General features: G+C 42.1%; 1 protein-coding gene and 1 long non-coding RNA gene across 2 annotated transcripts in view; one reads left to right on the forward strand and one right to left on the reverse strand.

The window, feature by feature from the left end:
* Positions 1 to 2,047: 2,047 nt before the first annotated feature.
* On the reverse strand, positions 2,048 to 21,451 carry LOC138169480 (uncharacterized). The gene is made up of 3 exons (XR_011170365.1): positions 21,256 to 21,451; positions 6,683 to 6,830; positions 2,048 to 4,064 (listed from the first exon to the last, which is right to left on the reverse strand). It is a non-coding gene; the product is annotated as an uncharacterized lncRNA (long non-coding RNA).
* Positions 20,494 to 21,585, forward strand: part of RBM20 (RNA binding motif protein 20) — a 251,069-nt gene continuing 249,977 nt past the window's right edge. Inside the window, exon 1 of the mRNA XM_069098942.1 lies at positions 20,494 to 20,943. Coding sequence (XP_068955043.1) covers positions 20,729 to 20,943 — 215 coding nt within the window. The 5' untranslated portion in view covers positions 20,494 to 20,728. The remainder of the gene's footprint in view (positions 20,944 to 21,585) is intronic.

A 21,585-nucleotide genomic window follows, 5' to 3' on the forward strand; every position in this document is an offset into this window, starting at 1 on the left:
CTAGGTTTGAAGGCTGCGACTCACCCTCAGCTTCTCAGTCTCTCCAACTCCCCCTCTTCTCTGATCCTCTCAGATCCATCCCCTCCACTCTGCTCCCAAGAGTCAGACCCTCATCACCCTTGGCCAGGCCCTCATCACCTCTTGCCTAGACCTTTGCAATGACCTCCTCATCAGTCTGGTTGCCTAAAGCCAATCCCTTTTCCAATCCATCCTCTGTACAACTGTCAAAGTGATTTTCCTGAAGCACAATATACCTATGTACCTCACTGCACAGTAGGGTACAATGGCTTCTTATCTACCTCTAGGATTAAATATACACTTCTCTCTTTTTCATTTAAAGCTCTTTGCTCAGCTAGCTCTGGGTTACCTTTCCAGGAATATTGAACATTATAACTATGTATCGCTATATAACCTTAACCAAGCTGACCTCCTTGTGCACCATCTTCTGTTCCATTCATTGTCTTTGCATAGAATATCCCTCCTGCTTGAATGCACTCTTTTTTCACCTCTGCCTCTTAAAATTCTTAGTGTACTTCAAAACTATATGAGGCCTCTTTTAATTCCCTGACTGCTAGGACTCTCCCCTTGTAATTACCCTGTATTTATTTCACCTATGCTTATATATGTACATTTTGCTTCCCCGATAAAATGTAAACTCCTTGAAGGCAGGGAGGATCTGGTTTGTTTTTACTTTTGTATTCTTGGCACCTAAGACTGTGCCAGGCACTTAATCTGTTTAATCAATATTTGTTGACTGAATGATTCCTTGGGAAAGTGTTGCCTAGGAAGAGGAATGCATAGTTAGGACTATTCGAACAGCACAGCCCTACTTCTGATGGATGACTAGGACTTAGCATCTGGATTCTCCCAGCTTCCCTTCGATGACTCAAATTCCTTTGTCTTGCTGGCTTCAATCCCTCTGAGATCAAGGAAACTAAATCCTCCATCTACTCCTTTCCTCTCGACCCCTTTGCTCTGTAAGAAATTTAAGAACAGAGCCACTGACTGTTTCTTATGGTCTCCCGAAGAGTTTTCACACAGAATTTCACAGAGGGAGAGCAAAGCAGGCATGTGTTGAAATATTGTTCATGGCGCTCCTACTGGGGGGCCTTTCTTTTTTGAGGATCTGATAGGGCCCAATCTCATTTAAGATATTGTAAGGAAAATTCCTCATGGAAACATTCCCACAAGAAGATTCTAAAATCTTTTTTTCTGGATTCATTCCCTTATTAGCCACTCTAATTCAAAGTGGGATTTTCAGGGGATATTTACTATTCTGTAAAGACAAAATCATAGGTGGGTTGGCCAAGAATAGCTGTCATTCTTCCCCTTTTTCTGTTTTTCTATTGGATGGTTGTACCAACTCAGCTGTTCAGTACTTATCTGGCCTCTTTCAGGTATGGGTTTTTGGTGGCAGGAGACTGACATTAGGGCTCAGAGTGTCCCTCCCACTCCTGGAAAGACTCCATCTCTGCAGGGATGGGGGTCAAGGAGGGCACCAGGGTATGACGTGCTCAGGATGACCAGTGTTATAAATGCCAGTTCATAGCTAGCTTTGTGCCCACCCCATGAGGTCAGCACAGGCTGTGACTGTTCCCAGCGTCATGCTGGCACAGATAGGACAGGCTCTGGTATTGCCTTCCATAATAGTCACCTGATCCTTGAGTCGGTGGGCAAACTTAGCCTCAGATTATATTTCCCTGACTGGCCTGACAGACAGCCTGGGTGATAAAAGGAGGAGGGAGGAGAAGGTCGAGATGGAGTTGGGAGAGATTGAATAAAGGAACCCATTTGCCTCTGAGAAATGCTGTTATGCTTGGCCTCAAGGGTAGTAATTCCTCTAAATGACAGTGGCATTCTACAGGGATTAAGTGCATCGTTTGGAAGCTGTCTCCCCACAGGGGGTGATGGGCTACGTGGGACTGAAATTATGTTATTAACCAAGCACGCATCATTTTTCCAACATGCACTTCTCTCCTTACCCACTCCCACTTGCCCAAAGAAAATACACTAGTGGGATCATCTCCAACTATTTCTATCACCCTATATCATGCATTGCTTTTCTAGAGACAGTGAGCGATGTCACTATTCACAGGAAACATTAGAGTCATTCTCAAGATCCTTCAAATCCCTGATCAAAACTCACCCCTTCCAGGAAGCTTTCCTTGGTTAACCCTGCCCCACTCCAAGCTCTCTTTAATTCTGCATGCCCTCTTCAACTGAGTTTGCATTGTTTTATTCATTAGCAATGTCTCATGCCCCCTTTCAGAATGGGAATAAACCAATTAAACATTTAAAGATAGAGAGATTTCTAATGGAAGTAGAGAGCTAATTTTTGGGTATATAATCAATAAACACTGTTATGGTGATAGTGCTAAGTAAGTGATTCTTAATTGTGGGCATGTGAACTTTTATGTACAAAATTTTGATATAATTGACTTCTCATGTATTTTCTTTTGTGCATTTAAAAACATTATTCTGTTATAGGCCAAATGAGACCTTGATGCAAAAGTGTTAAGGATTCCTGGGTTAGGGTGTTAGTATTAAAGCCCAGGGAAGCAGAATAACTGGCCAAGATATGAGCATGAAATAGATAACTAGTTAAAAGGCAAAGTGGTTCCTTAAATTTTTGATCAAATTACTTAATTTATTTTTTTCTCTCCTTTTATTGGAACAGACCTGTGATTTCATTGGTGGATACAACTTCAACTGAGGAAACTCTCACAGGGTTGAAAATAAACACCTGTTTAGCAACTGATAATCTTAATTGTGGGGGGCAGTAAAAGGTTAAGTGATTGGCCAAGGCTAGACAGCCAAGTGTGTGTCAGGGGCAAGACTTGAATCTGGGTCTTCCTGACTCTAAAGTCTCTCCCCACAAACTGAGGCATGAACAGGTACCCTAATTAATGGATTAGTTAATTAACCAGTTAAAAAGTAAAGAGATTTGAAATACCTTGCCATAGTCTTTAAAATTTAGAGCTGGAAGGGACCTTAGAGTTTTACTCCTCCTTTACAAATAGAGAAAATGAAGCCCAGAATGAAGAATTAACTTGTTCAGACCATCAAGTGAAGAAAATTCAGCAGATAAAAAGTGCCTACTATGTGCAAGTACACTGCTAGTAGCAGAGCTGGTATTAGAACCTAGGTTCCCTAACTCCTCGTCTAGACAGAATTTTTTCCCCCATTGTTTCATGATCTCTCTCTCTGTCTGTCTCTCTGTCTCTTTCTCTCTGTCTCTGTCTTTCTGCTTATTTCTTTTTTAGACTTCTGATCATCTTATTCCCCAGTCTCTTACCTCAGCTCTCCATTGTGTTTAGTATAAAACTCAACACACCACAGATGCTTAAGATGTTGACTGATCAAGTGAAACAGTGGAGAATCTTGCTTGACAGCAAATGCTGGGATCAAGCTTCAAAGAAGAAAAAAAGAAGTAGAGCAGTCTCTGGGCTTACTTTCCCAAACCAAACTCAAGTGCCCAGAGGTCAGCTGGCTACATTTGCCTTCAGGGTTCTAGAGGTAACCCTGAGGGACTGGTGGTGAGGATTTCTAAACCTGCTCATGAACCCCGATCTGGTAAGTTTTCCCCAGTACCAAGTACCCACTTACCCATATTCACCAATATCAATTGACCAATTAATATATGTTATTAGCTTTTACAAAGAAATGTCAACTGTGAACCAAAGTCTGAAGATCTCCCAAAGTAGGATCACATGTGTCTCTACCACTTTAGTCTCAACAACGAGTTGGTTCAACCAGTTACAAAACTGCAAAGTAACAATTACAAAACATTCTCTACCGCCAGGTTTACTTCTGAGTGTGGAATAGTCAATGGATGCACTTTTCCTCTTGTATCAGGATTTATTGTCTTGGCTGCCAAGTAGAACTACTGTTGACCTGTATCAAACAGGTCACTCCTCAGGGCTGGTTCCTCATCAGCCTAAGCTGGCATGACTGCCAGCAGAATCTGCCATGAATTCCAGCTCTTGGACCTCTGGCCATCCTTATTACATTGCAAAGCTCATGAGATCATAACCCACTCCATTCCATCTCCTGGAATCATTTGCCTAAGATAAAAAAAGAGTAAAGAGAAGAGACAGAAACAGAGGAACCAAGTATTCATGGTCATGTGATAACAGCCATGTCTTAGGGAGATAAGATAGCCTAATGGCAAGCAACTCCTTCCTTCCTCCAATTTGCAGAAGTGGGGCATTGATTCTTCCCCCTTACTTGGAAGGCACTGGGGAAGAAAGTGAGATTTCAACTCTTTCTCCTTTTTCTGTGCACATTCAGTTTCAGGTTAGCAGCCAGTTAAATTGCTTCCCATTATCACATAGTAAATCTATAGAAAACAGAATACCTGCAACTGCTCTGAAATGGGGAGGGAAAAGATCCCCTCCCATACGTATGCCTGGAACCAAGTTCATCGAGTCTCCACGTGGGTTAGTAAAAGGAAGAACATGCACATGCTCTAATAATTGGGATCTCATTGCTCATTTTCCCCATTACAAAAGTTTTGTCATATTGCAATATGTAATATTGTGATGTACAATATTGTGATATTGTACAAGCTGCTATAGCAGTTTGGCAATGCCAAAGAATGTTCAAATTACCAAACAACTGCACTCATTTCACATGCCAGCACACAATATGCTTAAGATTCTGCAAGCTATGCTTCAGCAATATGTGAACCAAGAACTACCAGAAGTGCAGGCTGGTTTCAAAGAGGCAGAGGAATGAGAGGCCAAATTGCCAGCAGCACTGGATTATGGAGAAAGCAAAAGAGTTCCAGAAAAACACCTACTTTTGCTTCATTGACTACAATAAAGGTTTTGACCAAGTGGATCACAACAAAATGTGACAATTCCTTAAAGAGATGGGAGTACAAGTTCATCTTACTTATCTCCTGAGGAACTTGTGTGAGGGTCAAGAAGCAACAGAACCAGACATGGAAGAATTGATTGGTTCAAGACTGGGAAAGGAGGAGTGTGATATTGTCACCTTATTTATTTAACTTATATGCAGAGTGCATCACATGAAATGTCAGGCTGGATGAATCAAAAGCCACAATTAAGGTTGCCAGAAGAAATATCAACAATCTCAGATAGGCAGATGATACCGTTCTGTGGGCACAAAGTGAAGAAGAATTGAGAAGCCTTTTGATGAGGGTAAAAGAAGAGAATGTAAAAGCTGGCTTGAAGCTTAACATTAAAAAAAACTAAACTAATTAAGATCATGGCAACTGTTCCAATCACTTCTTGGCAAATAGAGGGGGAAGAAATGGAAGCAGTGTCAGATTTTATATTCTTGGGCTCCAAGATCACTGCAGACAGCAACTGCAGCCATGAAGTTAAAATACACTTGCTCCTTGGAAGGAAAGCCATGGGAAATCTGGGCAACTTACTAAAAAGCAGAGACATTACCTTGTTGACAAAGGTCTGTATAGTGAAAACTATGTTTTTTCCAGTAGTAATATATAGCCGTGAGAGTTGGACTATAAGGAAAGCTGAGTGCCGCAGAATTTACGCTTTCAAACTGTGGTGTTGGACAAAACTTTTGAAGGTCCCTTGAACAGTAAGGAGATCAAATCAATCAATACTTAAATTAATTCAAACTGCTTATTGGAAGGACAAATACTGAAGCTGAAGCTTGAATACTTTGGTCACATAATGAGAAGACAGGACTCTTTGAAAAAAACCCTGATTTTGAGAAAGACTGAAGGCAAAAGAAGAGTGGAATAGCAGAGGATGAGATGGACAGATAGAGTTATGGAAGCAACGGATATGAGCCTGGACAGACTTTGGGAGACAGTAGAGAATTGAAGGGCCTGGGGTGCTATGGTCCATGGGGTCACAAAGAGTGGGACACGACTAAATGAATGAACAGCAAGAAGACTGTAAAAAGCCATGTCTCCCCATGGAGCTAATGTTATTTCTTTGCCTTCAGAGTCAACCTGACTCTGGTTGATTTGACTGCCTGAAATACTTTGACCTACTTTGTCCAGTTCATTTCTCTCACAAATTTCTTTGACCTCAGCAGCAGCTCTTAGTTGAGAAGCAGACTTGGTGGTGATTTAAGAAGTGGCTGAAACTCATAAGACCTTCTTTAAATCCAGGAGATGTCCCGTCTCCCAGTCCAGTAGCTTTTCCCTTATATCCCATGGCCTCCTACATCTTTCAGGGGACACAGATCTTATAGAATCAATAAAATAATGATAAGCCTTGGTCCCTGAGGCCTCTAAGTGAGGCTCACAGGATGTCTTTAGCTAGAAAAGAACTGTCCTGAGTCATGTCCTCAGTTTTGTTTAACTAAGGTTCTCTGACTCCTTGTCAACTTCAAACAACTATCTTCAGCGAGTTCAGCGAGTAACTACATTATTTTTAAACAACATCCTTCGGACACTGGATCTCTGGGGTTTTCAGAGAGAGAGAGAGACAGACAGAGACAGAGAGGGAGAGATAAAGAGAGGGGGAGGGAAAGGTGGAGTCAAATTAAAGCAGAACAGGATTTAATTTCATATTTTAAATATTTGAAGAAATTTGGTGGAGCCCAGGGGAAAATTCTTCAACCATAAACAAAGATTTTTTTTTCAAGTTGATTAAATTCACATGTGTTTATTAAGCACCTACAACATGCCATGCACAATACTAGGCATCAAGGACACAGAGATGGAGATGAAACTCACCTTTGAGGAACTTGTATTTGACCTGGAGAAACACTATGTACACATATGTATTCCTGAGCCTTGGGGGTCCCAAAGTGGGGTTTCCATGAACTTAGTCCAGTATGGAGGGGGTGATATTTCTTGCTTGAAATCCAAGGGAGAGAAAGCACTGCACAGAGGGAGAGGAATATAAAAGAGTGTATAGAAGACATTTCTCCTTACTTCTCTGATTCCAGAAGTGGTTCTTCCTCCTAAAAAAGAGACAGCTAGGTGGCACAGTGGATAGAGTACTGGGCCTGGAGTCAGGAAGATCTAAATTAAAATCTGACCTTCCCTATTTACTAGCTGTATAACCTTGGGCAAGTCCCTTACCCTGTGTTTGTTTCAGTTTTCTCCACTGTAAAATGGGGATAATAATAGCACCTACCTCCCAGGGTTGTAAGGATCAAAGGAAATATCTGTAAAGCACTTATCACAGTGTCTGGTACATAGTAGGTGCTATATGAATACTAGCTATTATTATCATTATTACTATATTATTCTGAGTTTGGAGATCAATCAGGAATACCCTATGTTATTCTAGTCATCTAGAATTTTAAGCAATATTTCAGTGAATAGTCAGAGCATGTGTCCTTTTATGTGGGAGGTACCCCAGTCTAGTAAACTGCAGATTTCCCTGATCACTCTTGGTGCATAAGTAAATACAATATACAATGTGTGTGTGTGTGTGTGTGTGTGTGTGTGTGTGTGTTTAAGTAAGTAAAGCACAAGTCTTGGGCAGGGACATCATAAACAAGTTGATGGGGTTGGGGATCAAGGAAGGCTTCTTGTAAGAGGTAACAAATGTGTTGAGACTTGAAGGAAATGAAGACTTCTAAGGGAGCAAAGTGCAGAGGGGGTACATTTCAGGCTCGAAGGGATGTAAAGGGATGAAGGTGCAAGATGGAATGTTGTGCATGGAAAATAGCAAGAAGGCCAGTTTGAATGTACAATAAACAATAAATAGAATGGAGTGCAATTTGGAAGGACTTTACATGCCAAACAAAGACATTGACATTTCATAGGCAATAGGGAGCCATCAGAGATTATCAATCAAGTAAGTGACATGGTCAAGCCTGGGCTTTAGGAATATCAGTTTGGTAGTAATGCGAAGGATAGATTCAAGAAGGTTGAGACCTGAGGCAGGGAGGATAATTAGCAGGCTATTACCATAGTCCAAGAGAGAAGTAATCAGCACCTGAACTGGAGTGGTGGCCATGTGAGGGAAGAGAATGGTATGGACACCAGAGGTGTTGCCTTGACAAGACTTGCCAACTGATTGGATATTGTAGGGAGGTGGGAAGTGATAGAGAATAAAAGGTTGAGGAGGACTCAAAAGTTGTGAACTTGGAATGCACATGGCATCTTCAGTGGATTTAGGGAAGACCCAAAAAATGGATGATTCAGAGAAGGTAATGTGTAGGAAATGAATGGATCTAAATACTAGAAACCTCACAAACAGCAAAAAAACAGAACTGGTTTGCAAATTGCATAATAGTGCATTTTGAACCTGATAAAAATAAGCTATAATTGTGTGAAAAATAAACTATAGTTATATGATACTATTTGGTCCTCCAGGTAAATAAAATCTTTTTTAAAATATGTTTTTGATATTCTGCATCCCAAATTATTATTAATAATGGTTAACATATATCATTTTAAGGTTTGCAAATACCTCATTTAATTCTATTTGATAAAATAGGAGATTAATATTGTCATGTGCTGGACCTGACTCAGGTTAGTCTACTGATAGTTTAGGTCCACTATTAGAATGAAAGGAAATACAGATCATTCAACAATTAACAAAAAGAGGCTTAGTTAGACATAACATATTCAAAAAAGGATAAGGAAACCTAACTAGTCAGTGGAGAAGGGTCTGCTGACTTCTCTGGCTTTGGAACATCTGTCTACTGTGATGATCCTCAACTCCATATGGGCAGGTCTTTTTATGTTCATATCTGGCTACCACACTGCCTCAGAAACTGAGACCTGAGAAAGACCTTAGCTTAAAAAGGCTTGGGTCACCCACTGCATTCTGGGCCATCACCAGTCATCTCGAATTTTGTCTTGCCACTGGAGGAGTGAGTGCGACTGATAATTTTTTAAAGTTCTGCCTCACTGAAATCCTCACTCACAAGTCCAAACATCACTCTCATGATGTCATTGGTCCTCTTCCAGGACATAGAACAAACAACAACCTGGCCACCACGAAGCTGGACCATTTGTAAAGGAGTTTTAAGTCTTAGCTTCCTGAGCCTCCTGAGTCTTGGGAACAACTCCCTAGTAGATAAAGAACTCAGATAATGCTCACAGGAATGGAGGGGAACCCTAATAGATATTGATCCCATCATAAATGTCCAGGAAATATTCACATATCATGGCTAATATTCAACAACTAGACTGTCTATTCAAATCTAGAAAACTGGTAGATTGTACCTGTGATAAAATTTCTGTTCTCAGACTGATGGTTTATTCAAATGATGGCTGCTACATTCACAAGAGCTTGTCAGGAGATCACAATAGTACATTTTGAGCCTGGCAAAAATAAACTATAATTGTGTGATAAGTAACCCTCATCTGTATAATACTATTTAATCTCCAAGGTAAATTGTCACTTTTATTTTTAACATCCCTTTGATATGATGTGTCCCAAATTGTTAATAATAATAGTTAGCATTTACATAACATTTTAAGGTTTGAAACATGCTTTATAAATGCCTCATTTAATCCTCACAACCCTGGAAAGTAGGGGCTATTACAATCCTTATTTTATAGATGAGAAACCTCAGGCAAATAGGTTAGTGACTTTCCCAAGGTCACATTTACTTAGTGTCTGAGGCCAGAATTGAATTCAGGTTTTCCTGACTCCACATCCAAGACACTCCACTGTACCACTTAGCTGCCTATATATAAACAAATTATTATGTTCAACTAAATTCAACAAATATATATTAAGCACCTGCTATATTAAATTATTTCTTGTAAGGATTGGGAGAGGCATATACACATATATCTATATATGTATTTATCTGTATCTATATATTTCCCCCCTCACTGAGTTTAGGATAAGTCACATATACAAATCATTGTAATAAAAAAAAATAGAACATAATAGGGAGATTAAAAGTGCTATTTGAGGTATGAAGTGTGGGAAGCCTAAAAGGCCTGATTCAGGATTCTCATTTTAATCCTAATAGTGGACTTTATTATAAGAGCTTTTTGAGATGCGACTTTTTTTTGTTAAGTTAGCTCCTGAGTTCTTTGTTATGGGTTACACTTATGAGGATGTTACTTGAGCTCTGAGATCAATAGACTCTACCCCAACATTTTAGTTATTGAGAGCCAAAATATTTGATTAAGCATTCAGGTATCTTTGGGTGGTCAGCTCTAAATGTGATGTCTTTTGATGATTGCAGCTTTGGCTTTGAAGTCTTCTCTCAATTGTATCTGTTTATGACTATGGCTGCATTAAGAGGTACCTGAGGCCTAGATTAAAGGTCTTACCCTAAGACTTTAGTCTTCTAGATAACAAATCCTTATCAAATTATCTATTCTGTGCTACTTCCAGGATATAACAGGCTAAGGTAATGATAAATACACTCAAGTCCTATTCCTTTGTCTCATTTGCTCTATAAAAACCTTGTACTAAGAATCAACAGATGGAATTCATGGTTCTTCCTTGAACTACCCACATGGTCTGTTCATTTCTTATTCACATCTCTGACTGACCATGCTTAGTGCTGATCACTGAACAGCCCACAACAATGAAGAATTAAGATCATTTCCACCTTGGGATATGAAGGAAGGCTTCACCAAGAAAGCAGATTTATTTGGGAAACCCCTGGTCAACAGAGGCATAGTCTCCTAATTTGCTGACTTTTGTGGGCATTATGGACTTCAGCCATAGTATTTATTTTCATACCAAGGATCTCTGAATTTATTGGCATGGGTAGTCCCTCATTTCTATCCCCTCTATGCATTGTCTCTCAGTCAAGCAGTGAGAGAATCAATATTCATTTATTGAAGCTCCTATGTGCCAAGCACTAAGAGTAAAGTGCTAGAAATACAGAGAAAGGCAAAGATCATCTTTGCCCTTAAGGAGCTCACAATTTAATGGAGAAGACCACAGAAAAACAACTATATACAAACAAGATCTATACAGGACAAATTAAAAAAATCATGGGAGGCCAGGGAAGCCAGGAGGTGGAGATGGGGAGGGAAAGCATTTCAGGCATGGGGGATCACAGCCAGAGAAAATGCCTGGAGTTGAGAGACAGTGTCTGGTTCGAGGAACAGCAAGGAGGCAAGTGTCAATGGAACCAAGAGTATGTGCAGGGGAGTAAAGTGTAAGAAGACTGGAAAGGTGAGTCCATGGTGGGGAGGGAGTGATAGGAGTGGGTTATGAAGGACTTTTGACATCAAACAGAAGCTCTTATTTTCAATCCTGGAGGTCAAAGGGAACCACTAGTTTATGTAGCCACCTCAGTACATTCCTCTTAGTAGGACAGAAGTTCCTTGAGCAGAGGGAGTCTTACTTTATGTCTTTGTAACTCTAGCACTAAGTACAATGCTTGGCACAATGCAGGTGCTTAAAAAAGTGCTTGCTCACGTATAACCTATATCAAATTGCTTACTGTCTCAAAGACGGGGGAGGGTAGGGAGAGAGAGAATTTGGAACTCAAAATTAAAAAAAAATAAATGTTAAAATTGTTTTTACATGTAATTGGGGAAAAGTGAAATATTTTAAAAAAGAGAAAAGTGCCTATTGAGTGATTTGTTGATTAGCAGACAATCTTTAGGAGTTTCATTGGCTAGAAATATTTATCACCTAGTAGCATTCATGGACAATAAGCTTTCCAGACTTAGTCTGGTCTTTAGACAACAGATATACAGTCCATCCCTAGGAGCTGTATTCAAAGCCTTTCCAGCTTGGTAGGGTCTGCCAGAATTTCAGCATAGTGTCTGAGACCCCAGAGTTGTGTGTGCACTATGATGAAGTAGATATTGGAAAAGGATTTTAGCGCAGATCAATCAGAAACAATACATAACATAAAATGATAGTTCACCCATTGGAAGATCTTGGGACATCTGTCAGAAACTGATGTTCAGGCTAAAGCAGATGTTCCAGTCCCTGACTTCTCTCTCTCTAATCCCTGAGTTTTCTAGCTGCTGTACCTGCTCACGTTTTTTCGGACGGGTTAAGAAGGACGTGCTTCTTTCTGTGTGGTGGCTAAAAAGAGAGATGTTTACCAGCCATTCATCTCCCAGCCATGCTCTCAGTTCTATCAACTCCCGATGAGTCACTCAATATTTTTCTCACTCCTCTAATTAACTATGTGGCTCATCCTTGGGGCCTATAAAAGCCAGACTGACATTCACAGCCTTTTTCATTGCTGCAACTGGAGAGGACTCTCTACCTGCCCATTCTTCAGGGAATGAAGGAGAAAATAATTTAAAATTTAGAAAGATTTTAAATGACTTGTAAAAATAGGAAGATTGATTTAATTTTCTAAAGCATTCTGGGGGTATGAGATGAGATAAAATAGGTCATCTTAAAAAGTGGTTTCCCTGCCTTTTCCTATAATTTGCCCCATTTCAAATTCCTACTATATTAAGGCACATATGTGTTGATAGATAAGAGAAAGAGAGAGAGAGACAGACACACAGAGTGGGAGACAGAGAAAGAGAGGAGAGGAAAGAGACCATTTATTATTTACTATGTTCTAAGCATTATGCTAAGCACTGGGAATACAAATACAAGCAAAAAACAAAGACAGCCTCTTCTCTCAAGGAACCAAACCTTGTCCTTTATTTTTTTTTTAAAGCCTTTATTCTGAACTTAAACATCAAAAAAGAGCATTTCCATACAGAATACAAAAAAATTCTGTATGAAATCATGAATCTCCATTTCATACATCTTGTTTCCAAAAAAGCATATAACAAATTTTACACATTACTTTCAAAACTGTCCTGCTTGTCGGTGCTTCCTTATCTTCTATGCATTTGAAAAATGTTACAATGGCTCTCTTTTTTGGGGAAAGGACATCACTATTGCTAAGTCTCCCTCCTCCTGAATGGCCTTCCTCAATTAACCAAAAGAAAAACAAACTCTTGTAACAAGTATGTATACTCAAACAAAATAAGTCTCCATAGGAGCCATGTCCAAAAATGTGTTTCTGTACCTTGTGTCTCTTTTCTTTCAGGAGATGGGTTTAACGTGCTTCATCATAAGTCCTCTGGAGACATGATTGGTCATTATCTTAGTTCCTAAATCCTACAATGTTGTTGTCTGTGTACAAATACTTTTCTTGCTTCGAATCACCTGTCATTTCATTAGTGCATCCTATTTAGGATTCTCTGAAATTATCTCTATCATCACATACTTTCTAGGTTTCTTTGTACTCCTGTGTTTGTGTATCAAATTTCCTACTCAGCTCTGGTTTTTTCATCAGAAAAGTCTTCTTTTCTCTTAAAGATCTATTTATCCCCCTGTAGGGTTATATTCAGCTTTTCTAGGTAAGTATTCTTGGTTGCAAGCCTATCTTCTTTGCCTTTTGGAATACTGTATTCCAAGATCTCTTCTTCAGAAACTGCCAGGTCTTGTGTTATCTTGGCTAAAGTACCTTGGTACTTGAGCTACTTTTTTTCTGGATGCTTGCAGTATTTTCTTCTTTGACCTGGGAGCCCTGTGTTTTGGCTATGACATTCCTAGGACTTTTCCTTTTAAGGTTCCTTTCAGGAGATCAGTGAATTCTTTCTATCTTTACTTCACCCTCCTGTTGTAACAAATTTAGGCAGTTTTTGGTTTTTGTTTTTGCTTTTTGGAGAGGGTAGGTCAGGGCATTTGAGGTTAAGTGATTTGCCTAACGTCACATGGCTAGTAAGTGTTAAGTGTCTGAGGCTGGATTTGAACTTGGGTCCTCCTGACTCCAGGGCCGGGGCTTTATTCACTGTGCCACCTAGCCGCCCCCCTAATTTAGGCAGTTTTCATTCATTATTTTTTGAAAGGCAGTGTAGACTTTTTTTTTTTAAGAGAAAAATAATTGTTTTCATCAATTCTTAAATTATCTTTTCTTCACCCATTTTCTAGGTCAGTTGTTTCTGGTAACATATCTTATATATTTTCTTCTCTTTTTTCCGTCTTTTGATTTTGTTCCAATATTTCTTGTTGTGCCATTGACTTTTATTTGATAAATTCTAGTTTTCAGGGATTTCCTTTCTTGGGCTATGGTTAACTTACCATTTTCATAAGCTCCTTATTCTCTTTACAATTCTATCCTCAAGTATTTTTATTTCATTTTTTTCTTCATTCCTTCTAGATATTCATGTAGTTCTTATGGAAAATTCTTTTTTTTTTTTTACTCCTTTGAATTCTCCTTGCAGTTATTATGGAGTTGGACTTGCAACAAATTTTGATACTGCTTGGTGTTTTGGATTTACTCATCTTTCCAGCTTTCTATGTGGTAGGCATTGAGTTAAGGCTTTGTGCTGAGTCTAAGCTCTGTTGTCTGCTTCACTTTTGGGTGTGGTGGTAAGTAATGTCTGATTTTATCCTGGGTCCTATAGGTTTTTGCAATGACCTCTACCTTTTTTTTGGGGGGGGGAGGGGGAAAGGCAAGGCAATTGGGGTTAAGTGACTTGCCTAAGGTCACACAGCTAGTAAATGTGTCACGTGTCTGAGGTCAGATTTGAACTCAGGTCCTCCTGATTCCAGGGCCGGTGCTCTATTCACTGCACCACCTAACTGCCCCGACCTCTACCTTCTAGAGTTACACGGTTGTAGCTTTGAGGTGTAGATTTCTGGATCTTTGGCACTTTCTCTGTTGTCTTGGGACCCTGCTAGTCACCAGCCCTTGAGGCTGGGTGGTCCTAGTCTGAGCACTGTAGGGCCATGCTGGTCATTGTCCTACCTGGGACTTCTAAGATCCCTAACATGTATTTTTCTGACCACGATGGAGCTTCATCAGAGAGCATTTTATTCTTGTTGCCCAGAGACACAAAGTTTTGAAGGTTATATATATCCCAACTCTGGTTGTGCTGGTGCTCTCTTCGATTGAGGGACCACCTTTCCTATTACCTGTGGGTATCCGACTGAGTTTTTCTGAAGTTCTGGGATGGAATATTCATTTACTGAATCCCCCCCTTTTTTTTAAATGCTTCATTAACTTCTGATTTACATCGTTCGTTTCCACCAGATTTTGAGTTACAAATTTTCTCCCCGTTTTTCCCCCACCCATCCCCCCAAAACAGCAGTCCCACAGGATATCCCCACCTCTGATCTGCTCTCTCCCATATTTTCTCCCATACCCGTTTCAACTTTTCCAGTAGGGCATGGTGGATCTCTATATTTCCCAATTACATGTAAAACAATAGTGATAATAGTATATATATATATTTAAACATTTGATTTTAAAACTTTGAATTCCAGATTCATTCCCTTCCTCCCTTATCACCCACCCTTACTGGGAAGATAAGCAGTTCAGTATAGGTTGTACATGTGTGGCTAATGCAAAACAATAACATAGCAGATATATTGTAAAAGACTGACTATATTTCCCTCCCTCCTATCCCACATCTCACTTGTTCTATTCTCTACTTGGATCCTGTCCCTTTTCAAAAGTGGGTGCTTCCAACTTCCCTCCCCCCCAGCCTGCCCTCCCTTCCATCATCCCCCCTCACATCCTCTCCCCCCCTATTCTCCTGGAGGGGTGAGATCCCCTATTTAGTGTGTATTTCCCTCCCTCCTCAAGCCAGATTTAATAGGAATAAGATTGAACCATTCCCTTTTGCCTTCCTATTCTTCCCCTCCATTGTAACCATTTCCCCTTGCCTCTTCTGTATGAGATAGTTGCCCCACTCTGTCTCTCCCCATCTCCTCTCATTATATCCCTCTCACCTCTTAATTTCACCTTTTAAGTATCATCCCTTCCTGTTAAATTGGTCCCGTGCCCTCTATCTATGTATACCTGTAAAAATATATACACACATTCACATATGTATTCATATGCCTGCATACCCTCATATAAAGACATATATATATATATATATATATATATAAAATATATTTCTAATCCTTTCAACTACTGAGAAAAGTTTCATAAGTTACAATTATTGTTTTTCCATGTAGGAATGTTAATAGTTCAACTTTGGCCAAGTGGCTCAGCAAACAAGAGCACCGGCCTCAGTGCCGGGACGACCCGGATCAAATCCGGGCCCAGACACCCAGCACCACACCCAGAAACAACAACCGGCCGTGCAACCCCGAGCAAGCCACTCAACCCCAATTGCTTAAAAAAAAAATAGTTCAACTTTGATAAGTTCCTTATGATTTCTTTTCCCTGTTTACCTTCTCATGCTTCTCTTGCTTCTTGTATCTGAATGTCAAATTTTCTATTCAGCTCTGGTTTTTTCACCAAGAATGCTTGAAAGTCCTGTATTCCACTGAATGACCATATTTTCCCCTGAAACAGGATACTCAGTTTTGCTGGGTAGGTGACTCTTGGTTTTAATCCCAGCTCCCTCGACCTCCAGAATATCACATTCCAGGCCCTTCGATCCCTCAGTGTAGAAGCTGCCAGATCCTGGGTTATCCTGATTGTGTTTCCACAATATTCAAATTGTTTCTTCCTGGCTGCTTGTAATATTCTCTCCTTAATCTGGGAATTCTGGAACCTGGCTATAATATTCCTAGGAGTTTTCTTTTTGGGATCTTTTTCAGGAGGTGATCGGTGGATTCTTTCAACCTCTATTTTGCCCTCTCGTTCTAAAACATCAGGGCAGTTTTCTTTGAGAACTTCCTGGAGGATGCTTTCCAGGCTCTTACTTTGGTCATGGCTCTCAGGTAGTCCAATAATTTTTAAATTATCTCTCCTGGATCTATTTTCCAGGTCAGTGGTTTTTCCCATGAGATATTTCACATTGCCTTCTATTCTTTCATTTGTTTGGATCTGTTTAACAGCATCTTGATTTCTCATAAAGTCATTAGCTTCCATTTGCTCCAATCTAATTCTGAAGCAATGATTCTCCTCATTGAGCTTTTGAGATTCTTTTTCCATCTGGCAAATTCGACTTTTTAAGGCATTCTTCTCCTCATTGCCTTTTTGAGCCTCCTTTGCCATTTGAGTCAGTCTGTTTTTTAAGGTATTATTTTCTTCAGTCAGGCTGTTGACTCTCATTTCATAATTTTCTTGCATTGTTCTCATTTCTCTTCCCAATTTTTCCTCCACTTCTCTTATCTGCTTCTCAAGGTCCTCTATGGCCTGTAACCAGCTTGTATTTTCCTTTGAAGCTTTTGGTGCAGGAGTTCTGACTTCACTGATTTCCTCCTGTTCCATGCCTTGCTCCTTCTTATCCCCAAAATAGGAGTGTAATGTTGGAATCTTCTGTCTGCTTTGTTTCCTTTGCCTGCTCATTTTGCCACTCAATGATTTGACTTTTGGGCTTTTTGCCACAGTAGGACTCTGCCACCAGACAGGGGAGTTTTCGTCCCAAACGCTGGGGTTTTCTCAGCTGCCGGAGGTATTAGATGGGTGCCCTCTCTGAGGTCTCCACACACTCTGGCAAGCTGGACACACACCCCAGGACCTCCACCCTAGACTGCAATCCAGATCCAAGCAGGTTAAAGCAAGAGCGATGACCCCTCAGACTGGTGCTTGGTCCCCCTACACTCTGCAGGCCAGGAGCTGAAGCCACCACATGGCGCTGGCAGGCTGTGCCTGCGTCTCAGTGGTTTCTCGCCCCGGGGGTAAAAGCCACGCACTCCCACTTACTGGGTCCCAAAGTCCAGAATGCACCGGCCTCTCACCTTGTCCTTCGCATCTATGTGTTGATAAATCTGGAAACGGCCACAGCTGCAGCTGATCTGGAGTCCCTCTGGCTGGCGGCTGGTCAGGCCCGCCCTGGGGCTAAAGCCTCAGCGGCTCGGCTCCCAGAGTGCTGCGCTGGCTGATTCCTGCCGGCCTGCCGGGCTGTTCTCAGCGGGAGGTTAGCTTCTCTGTGTCATTTTGTGGGTTCTGCAGCTCCAAAGTTTGTTTAGAGTCCCCTTTTTACATGGATTGGGGAGGATGGAAGCCGGAGCTGCGGGAGGGTCGTGCTTCTACTCCGCCATCTTGGCTCCGCCCCCTCCTGAATTCCCTTTCTTAATTATTATTTGGTCTAGTGTGAACTTTAGGTCTTATAGGTATTTAAGAGCTAGGTGGTCTGTCTCTCATTTTAGTATCCATCTTGTCAGGAAGTCTCATTTCTTTAGATGAAGCTTCTGAAAAGTTGATTCCTTTCCTTGTCCTTCTAGTTGAAAAAGTTGGAAAGGTTCCGGGGGATCAAAATCAAGAAGAACATGGAGAACACAGAAGGGAGCAGGTATTCTGAGGAGTTAAGAGTCAGGGTTGGTGCCTTGGGCTAGTGAGCAAAACAAAGCAATTCAAACTGTAAAATAAGGAGGATCAAAATAAGAAGGATAAAAAAGAAAACTGAATACATAGTAGAAGTCTGTGAAATCAGTTGCTGAAAGTATCTGCAAAACCTGCAAACTTGTAACTGGTTAATATTGTACTTAAGGAGAAGAATAAAAAAATTATGCCTCTATAATCTCATAGTAATTCTTTTGGTTATTTTTTGTATTTTTTCCCCTGAGTTCTGCCTAAGATAACTGCCTCCCTTGCCTTGCTCTTCTTACAATTTTGCTTAGCTACTTGGGCCATAGCATTTTTAGTCCAAATCATGGTTTTAGAGACTATGTGGTAGGTGAATTTTGCTTTCAAAAATATATATTTAGTCCTGGCTTCCCACCTATGGGTGAATTAATCATGGAAGGTGCAATTTAATGAACAGAAAAATAACTGAATAGAAATAAACTTTTGCTACAAAGTCCTCTTTGAAATCAATGATTAGAACAGGTATTTTGGAGAAATCTGCACCTTCCAACATTATGATCACCCCATTTCCATGTGCCCAGTAATTATAAATTGCTTTAATATGAATGATAGTTAAAAAAAAAAGTTTGAGGGTTCTACTGAGGCCATGACTATTGTATTGGTGTATACAATGGTGCTAGATAGAAGTTCAGAGGGAGCTTGGAGTAGTGCAAGTTCAAAGCTGGGAAACTAAGGTGGCCCCCTGGGGAGAGTGTTGGACCTGGAATCAGGAAGATCTGAGTTCAAATCCAGATTCAGACACTTCCTAGCTTTGGGATCCTGAGCAAGTCACTTAAATTCTGTCTGCTTCAGTTTTCTCATAAAATGGGGATGATAGCATGTACCTCCCAGGGTTGCTGTGGGGATCAAATGAGACATTTCTTAAGGAATTTGTAAACCTTAAAGTGTTATATAAATGCCAGAGCTGGAAAGGATTTTGGAGATCATCTAATTAAATACCTTCATAGGAAATAACTCCCACCAAGATCAAGAGGCTTGCTCAACCTCACACAACCAGAAGCTGGGTTTTCAAACTCAGGTGTTGACTCTAAATAGTGTTTCTTTTTCTTATACCACTGTACTGGAGTCAGGAGGTATCTATGGTTAAGGTGCTATATAACTGAGTTATTATTAATCTCCCGTTCTCCCGCCACCCCATCCTCTTTATGAACCATAATTAATTTTAATTGCTGCCCTATAATACAAAATCCCTACACAGCCTCCTCTACCACTGCCTCCCATATAAAACTTAGTGTCTTGAGTCCTTTCTAGAAAGCAGCAATGATAAGTCATCATCATCATCAATAATAAGTAGTATTTATCATGACATTTACTATGTGCCAGACACTGGCACTAGAGAGACAAAGGCAAAAGAGTACTTCCTGCTCTTAAGGAAGCCAGTCTAATGGAGCAGACAATCTGCATATAACTCGATATACATACAAGACATATTCACTGTGAATGGAAGGTAATTTCAGAGGGAAGGCGCTAGCGAACGGGAGTGGAGTGGGAAAGGCCTTTTGCAGAAGGTGGGATTTGAGCTAAGAATCTGGAACAGAACCCGGGGCATTCGAGGGATGCTGGTGTTCCCAGCCAGTTTCAGGCCTTATGGGCCTGGGAAGTCTAAACCAAGGCCCCAATATTAGGCTCTTTCTTAGGATGGGAACCGTAGCGGTAAGATAAGATATATTTCTTTTTGCACAGGAGGGGGTGGCGTGTGGTGTCTAAAGAGGGGGTATTTTTGTACTCTCCGGCCTTCTTCCTGGCCCTGCAACTATGCTACGACTGCCTCCACCCGGATTGATGCGGAGGGGCTGCATGTCCCCGGGATAAGTCTTCTGTCTCCTAATGTCAAGGCAAGCACTGCGCTCAGACTGCACCTCCCGGCTGACTGACTTAGGTCTGCGCCAGGACTGAGACTCCCCTCCAGGATAGTTCTGCATCTCTCTCCGCCAGCCTTGGGTCTCTGCGTCTTTAGTACCCCCTCCCAACCAAGCAGGTTAGCGCTATGCGCCCTTCTGCTTTCCTCCGAGGACTCGACTACGCCTGGAGCTCCTCTCCTTTTGGGTAGCTCTGCGCCCTCCCGGCCTGTGCTTCTCCCGTGGCTAGCGCTGGGCTCTCGCTACCTTCCCATCCGCCTGGGCTCTGTGGGGGGCTCTTCTCTATTGGGGCTATCGTCCCCCATCCCCCATCGCTCCCTTGCATTGGTAGCTATGCCACAATGCTGTTCCCAGTCTGGGGACAGTCCCCATCGCTGAACCGCCAAGAGACCTGCCGCCCCCAGCTCAGCCGGGATTTGGGAGTGAGGGACTACACCGCGGAGGAGGAGGAGGAGGACGAGAAGGAGGAGGCGGCGGCGGCACCTCCTCCCCTCTCTTCCCTCCCCCTCCCCCTCCTGCACTCCCTCCCTTCTGCCCCTTTCCTCCCCCTCCTCCCTTCTCGCCGCTCCCCTCCCCTCCCCTCACGGTGCCGCGCAGCGGGGAAGGACAAGGGGACTGCAGCGGGCCGGTGCGGACCCCGGGCACTTTGCGCACCGGGGATCGCCCCCTTCGGTCTCCGCTCGTCCTCCGCTCCCTTCTCGCCTCTCGCTGCTTCGTCCCGGGCGGTCTCTCGCCGCATGGTGCTGGCCGCAGCCATGAGCCAGGAGCCGGAGACCAGCGGCCGCGAGCAACCCGACAGAGATGCCCGCACCCTGGCTGCCTCCGCAACCGCCGCCCCCCCAGGACTCCTGGGACCCCCGGGCCACCGAGGAATGCAGCAGCCGCTGCTGCCGCCACCTCTGCCACCGCCACCACCGGCGCCTCAGGCCGCCTTGCCTCAGATTCTCCAAAAGTAAGAGGATGGGGAGGACGGTGTCGTTCGTTCGTGTGTGTGTGTGTGTGTGTGTGTGTGTGTGTGTGTAGGCACACCCTTTAGATACCCCCTTCCTTTGCTTCATCCTCCACCCCAAACAGTATTTTTGCTGTGCTTTCTTCAGGGCTTATGGCCAAGGCAAGTTTTCTTGAGGGGAGATATGCCTCTTATCTGAATTATTCTGGCTCAGCGTGTCTCTGTGTGTGTGTGTCTTTGTGTGTGTGTGTGTGTGTGTGTGTGTGTGTGTGTGTGTGTTTGCAGGGATGGGGGTAGGGGCGGGAAGGGAAATACCTTGAGCAGCACATCAGTCCACAGGGGTGCAGACAGACCTGTCTCCCCATCTCCTTGTCCTCCCTATTCAAGGGATGTTCCTGGAATTCTTCCAGGCTGAAACAACTCAAATCGGAGGAAAATCCCAGCAGAGCAGCTCGCTTTTGGTGAGCTCCCTGGGAGCTTCACTGGGGCATGTGGATGTTGGTGTGTACTGTTTTTGTATGCGTCGTGTGTCACACACACAATTCCTTTAATTGTAGGTAGAGAACAAAACAACGAGATTGGGTGATGGTGGGTGAGGAGGATTATAAGCAATTCTTTTTGTTTGTCTTTGATTTCCCCAAATAA

This window comes from Petaurus breviceps, unplaced genomic scaffold, assembly GCF_028583685.1.
Source record: "Petaurus breviceps papuanus isolate PSGF00001 unplaced genomic scaffold, PetGlider_PUasm1.0 37, whole genome shotgun sequence".
Classification (NCBI taxonomy): Eukaryota; Metazoa; Chordata; class Mammalia; order Diprotodontia; family Petauridae; genus Petaurus; species Petaurus breviceps.